The 9,281-nt window shown below is 37.8% G+C and overlaps 2 protein-coding genes and 1 long non-coding RNA gene across 4 annotated transcripts; 1 reads left to right on the forward strand and 2 right to left on the reverse strand.

The window, feature by feature from the left end:
* Window positions 1-329: 329 nt before the first annotated feature.
* Window positions 330-2,871, reverse strand: LOC133694265 (uncharacterized). The gene is made up of 2 exons (XR_009842259.1): window positions 2,478-2,871; window positions 330-1,899 (listed from the first exon to the last, which is right to left on the reverse strand). It is a non-coding gene; the product is annotated as an uncharacterized LOC133694265 (long non-coding RNA).
* A 1,418-nt stretch (window positions 2,872-4,289) lies between these two features.
* LOC133694956 (universal stress protein A-like protein) lies at window positions 4,290-5,603 on the forward strand. Of its 2 annotated transcripts, none has more exons than XM_062116654.1 (4): window positions 4,290-4,607; window positions 4,702-4,811; window positions 4,896-5,014; window positions 5,088-5,603. In XM_062116654.1, the coding sequence occupies exons 1-4, from the start codon at window positions 4,421-4,423 to the stop codon at window positions 5,182-5,184; spliced, it is 513 nt and encodes a 170-aa protein (XP_061972638.1). In that variant the 5' UTR covers window positions 4,290-4,420; the 3' UTR covers window positions 5,185-5,603. The 2 variants fall into 2 exon arrangements, with proteins under 2 accessions (XP_061972638.1, XP_061972639.1); XM_062116655.1 differs by having other exon boundaries at window positions 5,125-5,603.
* LOC133694955 (calreticulin-like) lies at window positions 5,461-9,003 on the reverse strand. Its single transcript, XM_062116653.1, has 14 exons — window positions 8,863-9,003; window positions 8,120-8,227; window positions 7,840-8,032; window positions 7,476-7,734; window positions 7,326-7,382; window positions 7,158-7,205; window positions 6,976-7,062; window positions 6,832-6,889; window positions 6,679-6,746; window positions 6,511-6,606; window positions 6,375-6,425; window positions 5,987-6,016; window positions 5,816-5,908; window positions 5,461-5,727 (listed from the first exon to the last, which is right to left on the reverse strand). The coding sequence occupies exons 1-14, from the start codon at window positions 8,948-8,950 to the stop codon at window positions 5,716-5,718; spliced, it is 1,248 nt and encodes a 415-aa protein (XP_061972637.1). The 5' UTR covers window positions 8,951-9,003; the 3' UTR covers window positions 5,461-5,715.
* Window positions 9,004-9,281: the final 278 nt, after the last annotated feature.

Genomic DNA, 9,281 nt, shown 5'->3' on the forward strand with positions numbered 1-9,281 from the left:
TTTAAGTTAATTTACACAGGAGTGCGCATCAATGCTTAAGACAAATCAAAATGAAACCTCATGGGTTCAATAATTATGGTTGAAATCCAACTCAGCCGACCACCTCAAAGCCTTAAACTCTTTACCTTTTTAATCTTGACGATTAAAGTAAACACGAGGTCATCACCTTGTCGATAGAATAAAAAAAAAAAAAAGTACTTACCAAGATAAACTTGCCACGGCATGCTCTCTCATTCAAAGCTTTGAATCATAATCTACCCTCTGGAATTCAACTGCTACTAAACCTACTACTAATTATAGCATTCCACTACAATTACAAAGTAATCAAGTGCATTTAAGACTAATACTTAATTAAGAAACCACAAGCGGGTTCAAATGTTCAAAACCTTTGATTTCTTTTGACCCTCCCTAGTTCCTACACTTTATTACAACCAAACACTCTTCAGTTACATGTAACAGAGTTAATACAGCAGGCCAGAAGGTCTTGATATGCTTGCTAATTCTACAATGAGAGCTCCGGATGTTAACTATGCCGCCCTATGAAGGCAGAAGAAGATGTTGGAGCTAAAGTGTGAAGATGGCATACAACACTGTGAAAGCAAGTTTACAATGGCTAGGCCATCTATGTGACCCACAGAGGCAGGGGTGCTCGAACCATTAGCGGCTGACCAGTAGCATGATGATCAAGAGATAAGCTCTCTGCTTGTAGCTCATGGCTGTCGTATGTTCTTCCCTCCCACTAGCATACACCCTCATGTTTCACATCCTCTCTTGTAGGAATTCCAAGATACTGGCAATGCAAGCGAACTTGATGTGTTCTATGCGTAACAGAAAAAGAAGGCAACCTCTGCAATTCAATTGAAGGCCTCCTGTGATTGCTTTTAATTGATATAAATGCTTAATTCTCTTCCAGTATAACACCATACCTTCCTTCTATCTGATTTTCAACAAATGGACTGGACTTCTTTCTCCACACAATCCTACAAAACAAGCCCCTTGTATCTGTGCGTCCATAAACAGGAAGAAAAACGCATTCATAGTACAAATCTATCTACTTCAAAAAGTAATTTCCTGTTCATTTACAGCCAAGCTGGCATAAAAAAGCACAGGATTGCTTTATGCGCTGTAGCAGCTTGATATTCATATAGTTTTATCATAATGACATTCAGCTTATCAATTAAAATTAAACATGTCACTTACCTGTTTTTTTAAAGTGGAAATGCGTGTATATAAATCTTTAACAGCTGAGACAGTTTGGTCAACAGCTCTCTTGCATCTTCAATGCCGAATTAGTACAGCAGATACATTGTCGTAAGAGATGGCTCAAATCCATCTGCCATTTATTGGCAGATTTTTGACAATCCAACTGATACATGCTACCTGGTGGAAAGCATGGAATTAACAAGTACACTGGGCAAGTGAAGCGGCTTATTTCCTGGAAAAACTCAGAAGATCCTGCACCAGCTATGTTGTCAATTGGGAAAGACCCAAATGGAAGCAGTCGGTTTTCATAGAGCGGAACAGGTCACATAGGTATTGCAGCAGTCTCCATTAGCTTGGCTTCCAAGATGAGACTGAGCTATATTTACAATTTTAGTTGCGTATCGAATGAAAATGAAAGTTATTTCACCTATTCTGTGTACAATGCTCCAATACTTTCAAAAACCATGATTAGTGTTTCAAGAATTGTGTGCACAGAATAGTGAAATAGCTTTCACTTTCAGTCGATACATAACCTATAATTGACATGACGGTTCAAAATAATATCAGTAACCAAGGTAAATCTTTCTTCAAGGAATTTTCCATTATTCGCAGGCTAGCACAAACAGAAACTCAACCGTTCGTATTGCAAAGGAGAAATCAGATTGCATTCATCTCTACTTGCAAGGAAGACAAAGCCTACATAAAAGTAGCCAAAAACAAAATAAGGTGAAGGGTTGAGGAAACATGTACGGTGAATTACTAGTTAATTGATTTCTTCAATTTCCCTTCAGAGAATCAAAAGTCAACAAAAACCCAGTTCATTCTTCGTTTCTCAGTAACCAAATAATTAGCATAATCAATAAAAGTTTCAATCTTTAAGCCTCAAGTCTCCACATCTTTTCCTTCTATTTCACAAGATCTTGGTTTCAAACACTTCGAGAGAAACCAGAGAAAGCCCGTTGAAATCTGAAGAGAAAGTGGATATATAGAGACAAGTTGTGACTTTGTGTTTAGAAAATAATTGTGTAAACTACGTTTTGGTCCTAGAAGTTGTAAAGAGTTTCCACTCTGAAAATAATTCATAAGAGAAAGTGAATTTCCGTCCCTTCCTTCTTTTTTTCCTTTAATTTTAACCGCATAAAAACAAATCAAAGAGTGCAATAAAACTAAAATAAACAAATAAATTTATCTATGAAATTCGCTGAAGATACTCATATACACTGCTACCACTAAAAAGCCCTAAATAAATCTCAAAAACATACGCAGTATCTTACCTCCACGGCACTCCTTCAGATATTGAGTTCATAGCCAAAGAGGAGAGGCACAACGGCGGCGACACAGACCGAGCAGAAAGAAGGAGAGATCCCCTCATTTTGAAGCTTGAAAGGAAGAGAATTTGAGAGAGAAATCAAAATGCAGAGAGGTTTGTGATTTGTGAAGCTAAGTGGGAAGGGAAAACAGTGAAGAGACGTTTATATAGGAGTGGGAGAGGGAAAGATCTGGGCAATGCTGCGTGCACATAGGGCTAGCTGCCGGGTGCAATACAACGAATAAATGCTCTTCTAGTCCTCTACGCTGCAACCATCATTCAAATTCTTGCCTCAGAAGGTCCATAGTGCGTGACAATAAGGCAATGAAAATGACCTGGTCTCTGTGTCACTCAACTTGCTTGACTTTGATGGCTTGGCTCTGTGTATATATGTTCTTAATTTCCTTTACGAGCAAAGGACAGATTCCCATGACCCATGTTGTTTTTTTTGCTTGGAATTAGATAGATATTAACGCGTTAAGGAATAGTCATTAGTAGATAATTATGACAGAAGCCACATCTAATTAACATGGCACGCCCTCTTTCCCTAATTGCCTTTCCTTCCAAGAATACAGTGAATGAAAAAGGTGGCATGTTAACTACACTTGTCTACGAGTTCATACTGCATCCAGCCACCGGAAGCAAGCTAGGCCTGCAAGCGGAGCGGACGCTGCTGAGATACTCCAGCGAGGTCTCTGGTCCAAACCCATCTTGTGAAAAACACCTTTTATATTTTAATCAGCCTTATCTGGAAAGGAACTTGAAGGCTTGTAGCTCCTTTGAGTTAGCCCATGTATAGTTTAATCAAACCTCTTCTGAAAACGCAATTGCAGCGAAAGTTATTAAATCGAACTCTATACATGGTATAAACGAAGTTTCGAGTCAACTGTTGAGCAGGCTGATTTTAATTCACTCTGATAAATTTAAAATAATATTATTTTAAATTATTTTTTAAAAAAATTAAAGTGATACTATTTTAATTTTTAAAAAAATTCAAATCATATTTTAACTAGATTAATCTATCAAATTAATTGAGTTATATCAAATTAACTTTCACCTATTTTAATTTAAAACCTTGTCGAATCAAAGATCAAGCCAACAAATAACTAGATTGACCACCAAGTTGGCATTAATACCACTTAAAGTCTGTTTGATATTGTGGTGATAATTATTTTTTAAAATATTTTTTACTTATAAATACATCAAAATAATATATATATATATATTAAAAGTAATTTTTAAAGATTAGAATATCAAAACAATTTAAAATTATAAAAAATTAATTTAAAGAAAAGAAAAAATAAAAAAAATTCTTTTAAAATTATTTTTGAAACGTAATTTTCTTGTAGTAGCGATATATATGTAGTAAAATCTCGTAAGAAATACATACATCAATGAGTATTTCTTTTTCCTTTTTTTTTATATGAAATACATATTGAGTTTTTTAAAAAGCAAAAGACGTTGCCATGCTCATCTCTCTCTCTTGTTAATTTTAATTTACCCGCATGATGTTTATGATAAATTTCGACTTCTCTTCATAAGATTTAAATTGGATCAGATTGGGAATTAATCGACACTAATAATAGATTAAAAATCTATTTCATCTTGCTCTTGTAGCTGGAAACCTTTTCAGGTTTGCATAAAAAAAGAGTATAAACCTTTGAACTTGCACAGTATAGTATTCTACCGTATCCAAAGCCCACATAACGATCCACTGTCTTTTAAAAACCCAGAGCACAAAAAACCGCCAACAGTTTTTGTCAAACCCATCCTACAGTTCACCATCTTCTCATAAACACACACACACCCACACCCAACCTTCCTTTCTTCTAACACAAACAAGCATCAAACCTTAGCCTTCACAAACGATCTTTTCCTACCCTTAGCTTGACCCTTTTTTGCCTGTCAATGGCCGATGAAGTGGGAGCACCGAAAGACCGCAAGATCTTGGTGGCTGTTGATGAGAGTGAGGAGAGCATGCATGCTCTTTCATGGTGTCTCGAGAATGTTTTGTTTTGCAGCAATTCCAAGGATACACTAATCCTCCTCTATGCTATCCCCACCAGGGCTGTCTACCCGACTTTTGACAACACAGGTAACATTCTAAGAGAGAATTCACAGCATTGATATATCTTATTTCTTCAGTCTCGACTCGAAAGAAACTCGTGTTTTTCATGTTTGATTTTCAGGATATGTGTTTTCTTCTGATTTCCTGGCCATGATGCTGAAGTATAACAATGACGTGGCTGGTTTTGTTACAGAGAAGGCTAAAAGAATGTGTAAAGAACAAGTTCAAGACGTGAGTATTATCAGCATGTTTTTATAAAAAATTTCTCAAGCTAGCGTGTTTCGTTAAATATGATGACATTTGGTGGGGGACCAGGTTAAGGTGGAGACGCGAATAGAGCCTGGTGATCCGAGGGATGTTATTTGCGAGGTGGCAGAGAAGTTGCATGTTGATGTGGTGGTTATGGGCAGCCATGGCCATGGCTTGATCAAGAGGTTGGTCCCATTTAATTCTCTCTTCTTTTTTTTAATTTCGGAGAATAAATTCTTAACTTGGGTTTTACCTTAGGGCATTTCTTGGAAGCGTGAGCAACCATTGTGTACAGAATGTGAAGTGTCCAGTTCTGATAGTGAAGAGGCCCAAGCCAGATTCTGGGTGCAAATGATACTATATTATCACCTATCAGTCAGTATTCATGGATTTTATTTTATTCCCTTCTATTTTCTTTTGACTTGTCTCTCTTCATCTCTTCTCCTGTTGTATCTGGATGGGCCTGGTTGAAAAATGCAAGGGTTTTTGCACATCCAGTGGGGGCCATAATAACCATTAGCAATGTGCAGATGCTAATTCTAGACCTAATCCAGTAATAACATTGGCACAGACCTGTCTAACCTAAGGGAAGATTGATGAAAAAATAAGGTAAGAGAACAAAAGAGAGAGATAAAGGTAAAGAGCTTCTCAGCTGAGCATTTGTGGAACACGTTCAAACTGCTTCATGAATGTGATTATTAAAACACAACTCTCATTCATTCTCAAGGCTAAAAACGATCAGCCACGCAAGTTTTGCATGCATGCATTTCTCAACCCGTTCCTAGATGGAATCCTACAACTAAGAATTATGAGGAAAAACAAAATTACTAGCACTTGGAGCCAAGATGGATCTCCATGCCAAGTTGCTGGCAAGAGTGCTTCCTCATCACAGCTCATCCTGCGAATGTGAAATATGCAAAACTGATCAGTATACAGACAAATAAGTGGCGTTGATTCGGTACAATGTCAGAGGAAAGAAAACCTACATGTACTTCTTCGTCCTCGCCGTCCTTGTCTTCTTTAGTTTCGCCATCGGAATCTTCTCCTTCCACATCATCAGTCTCATCCTCATCCTCGGCCTGAAAATAGAGGGATGTTGACTTAGAGCTAGAAAAACAGAGTAATAACATGAGTTAGCAAGCAGTTTGTATGCTTACATCAGAACCTGCGGCATCTTCATTGGTTTCCTGCAGTGATCAAAGCACAAAAAGTCAGGAAAGAGTCATGAAATGTCAGAGACAGAACGAAAGCAAGATGGAGTGGTAAACATCCCCGACAGCTTTCTATTGCAAAAGAGTAATCTTAAGAATGCCCCGCTTAACAAGAAGTCTGAAAACCACAGAAAACAGTAATTTAAGAGTTTTAACATACAGAATGCATGATAAAACAGACGGAACAAACCATCTCAGAGCCCTTCATCCAACCCATCTAGAATAATTTCATTGAAGAAAAAAGGCCTGAATCTGAGCAGAAAAGCAACATGCATCCTCCCCTAAATTACAAAATTTCCATAATTTCTTATGCAACACAAGACCAAGAAAGTACCTCCTCATCCGCTTTCTTCTTCTCTGCCTCTTCAAATGCTGCCTTCTCAGCCTGCAAAGTTCAATAATGTTAATCTACGTCATGAGAGAGGGCACTATTTTGGATGGTTTAATGTAAATGGGAAAAAACCACATACATCTTTCTGCTTTCCCCATGTTTCTTCAGCCAGCTGCTTTGCATACTCTGGGTCATCACTGACCAAGACATTATCAAACAAGGTTCCAGATTTCACCTGATATAAAACAATGTCGTCAGTAACTTGAGAACAATTAGAACTTGGCAAAACAAATGGTGAGAAAGTTACCTGCCACAATTCAATGCCAACATATCTCAAGTTTGGGTAAACATAAAGTTCTGGATCATCCTTGAAATCTGTGAAACATTCACATTTAATCAATATAATATAACTGGAACTTGAGGAGCATTTAAATGACATCCAACAAGAGCCAAAACAAACCTGGGTTGTCAATCTTTGGTGCCTTCCACTTGCCCTGGTAGTTGGGGTTCTTAATTTTCTGGAACAAGAGCAGAGTTATAAATACATGGTCCCCGAATCACAAATTGACATCAAATGCTTTCAATTTAAAACAAAGACACAAACCTTTGGCTTCCATGGGCCTTTGTACTCAGGATTGGGAATGGTTGGAGCAGTCCACTCACCATCTTCCTCATCATCCCAGTCCTCAGGCTATAACAGCAAACCACTTAGATTAGAGACTTATTTTCTCAGAAATCAAGGATCCAAAGCACATTGATTGGAATTGCAGGAACTTCAATAACTACCTTTTTGGCATCAGGATCTGGAAGTTCTTTGGGAATGTCATCATAACCCTGCAAAAATAAATGAAGAACATAAACATAAACCACAAATGACCAAATCAAATATACATTTTCCAAACACTAACTGCAGTTTAACATAAGTTAAGACATAGCTATATAATGATTCGTTACCTCTGGCTTCTTGTCTTCGGGATCAGGAATATACTCCTTGTCATCCCAATCTTCAGGCTGACATCCAGTGAAGATGTTATATAGTCATCAAAACCAAAAAGCCAACTAAAAAAATAAAAATAAAAACAAAATAGTGTGCTAAATAATTACTTTCTTGGCCTCAGGATCCTTGATTTGCTTTGGCGGGAGAAGATCCCAGTCGGTGTACAAACTGCCAGTTTGCTTCTCTACATTGTCAATAAGGATACTGTATGTAGCATCAGGACGGATGATAAATGTGTAGACATGAGAGAGTTGGTCAGTCTCACAGGGAACTTCCTTCTTGATCAAGTGGTTTGTTTCATTGTAGTTAAGAATGGCATGAACTTTCTTGGTGCTGTATCCACAGATATCTGGTCCAAACATGATACTGCAGCAAACCGTAAAATGCCAAATCAATCAATTTAGACATACATAACAACAACAACAACAACAAAAAGAAGCCTGTTGGACTCCGATTGGAAATTGAGCTAACCTGTACGGGGTATCACCACCAAATTTCTTCTGGTCAACTTCACCACTGAGCAACTTCAGGTAGCCACCACCACAATCAAGCTTTTGCTCATGCTTGACGGAGAATTGAAAAACAAGTGTCTGATCCTTGTTGCTGAATTCAGGGAACTCAGCTGAAATAGCATAGAACCTGTAGTCTTCACTTGTTTGGATACCTGCATCAACATGTCAATATTAAAAAAATCAGCCAAACACTACACGCTTTGAAACACTAAAATTCAACAGAACTAAAAAAAAAATACCTTTGTCATTAGGGTCTCCATTCCATTTTCCAGAAGTATGGTTCCAGACCCCGGCGGTGCTCTCATCTTTCTTCCAATCAGATACAACCCATCTATTCTCCCATCCATCTTCAGTTCCACACCCAAAATCACAAAAACTACATTAGCAATCATAAAAATCACTCTAATCATACAATGCCAACACAAAATCAGAAACATGCAAAACAAACACAAGCTGATTACAATTCACCGATTATCCTAACCATTTAAAAGTTAAACTTCACCATTCCATATTCCCTCAAACCTCCCGATACCGAAAACAATCAATGTCCATACGCCAAGAGACATCCAAAACAAGCCCGAAAACAACAACAGCATCTTTCCCTTCATTATTATTTTTTTTTCTCAAATTTCTAGCTCTAATTAAGCCACATCATCATCATAATCAGAATCAGCTACTAAACAAAACCACAAAACCAAGCAGATCTACATAAAATTATTCCATTTCTAACCTCGATTACACTATAATTAACCATTGTCACTCCAAAACCACCAGATTCACACATTAAACAAAACCATCAATCCTTCACTAATCAAATCGAGACCAAACAAGATCCACATGCGTACATGCATACGTAAATGCAAATGCATAGGGAAATACAGTAATCAAACATCGATCGGATCAAAATGCGAGGCAAAATCAACGATCTAGAAGAGATAACTGTATTAGATACGGTGACAGATACGGATACGTATAATTATACCTTCGAAGCGTTCTTCGAAGAAGACTTTAGCAGATGTGATCGCGAAGAGAGAAAAGAGAATCAGAGAGAGACTTTTAGGGTTTCCCATTTCGACTGTTACAGTGGGAGTATGATTTCTGACCGTGTATTTATGGTGGTGTTTTCGTAAATGTCATGCGTGGAGTGGAGGCAGTTACGTGGACGAATAGGAGAGTGACATGTAGGATTTGGAGTGTCATTGGGGTGACGTGGGAGTGAGGGATTGGGAGGTTACAGCAAATGTGGTGTGAGTTTTTGGTTAGTTGTTAGAGGCGAGTACGTGGCAGGTTGGGATTGGTGAATTGAGTTTAAGTGGGGCCGAGGGGGAGGGGTTTTGTGTTTGGATTAAGGTGTGATTAATTATCAGATTATGCTTAACATGATTTAATTTATTAGAAACC

The sequence above is a fragment of the Populus nigra genome, chromosome 5 (assembly GCF_951802175.1).
Source record: "Populus nigra chromosome 5, ddPopNigr1.1, whole genome shotgun sequence".
In the NCBI taxonomy this organism is placed as follows: domain Eukaryota; kingdom Viridiplantae; phylum Streptophyta; class Magnoliopsida; order Malpighiales; family Salicaceae; genus Populus; species Populus nigra.

Bases quoted from the DNA above. Each gene is read 5' to 3' on its own strand.
- LOC133694955 (XM_062116653.1), bottom strand. From the start codon at position 8,950: ATGGGAAACCCTAAAAGTCTCTCTCTGATTCTCTTTTCTCTCTTCGCG. The intron at 7,735-7,839 runs GTTAGCTCAATT...GGTTTGCTGCAG, and splicing joins GGTGGTGATACCCCGTACAG to TATCATGTTTGGACCAGATA. The intron at 6,890-6,975 runs GTTTGTGTCTTT...CTCTTGTTCCAG, and splicing joins AAGGCCCATGGAAGCCAAAG to AAAATTAAGAACCCCAACTA.
- LOC133694956 (XM_062116654.1), top strand. From the start codon at position 4,421: ATGGCCGATGAAGTGGGAGCACCGAAAGACCGCAAGATCTTGGTGGCT. The intron at 4,608-4,701 runs GTAACATTCTAA...TTTGATTTTCAG, and splicing joins CCCGACTTTTGACAACACAG to GATATGTGTTTTCTTCTGAT. The intron at 4,812-4,895 runs GTGAGTATTATC...GTGGGGGACCAG, and splicing joins GTAAAGAACAAGTTCAAGAC to GTTAAGGTGGAGACGCGAAT.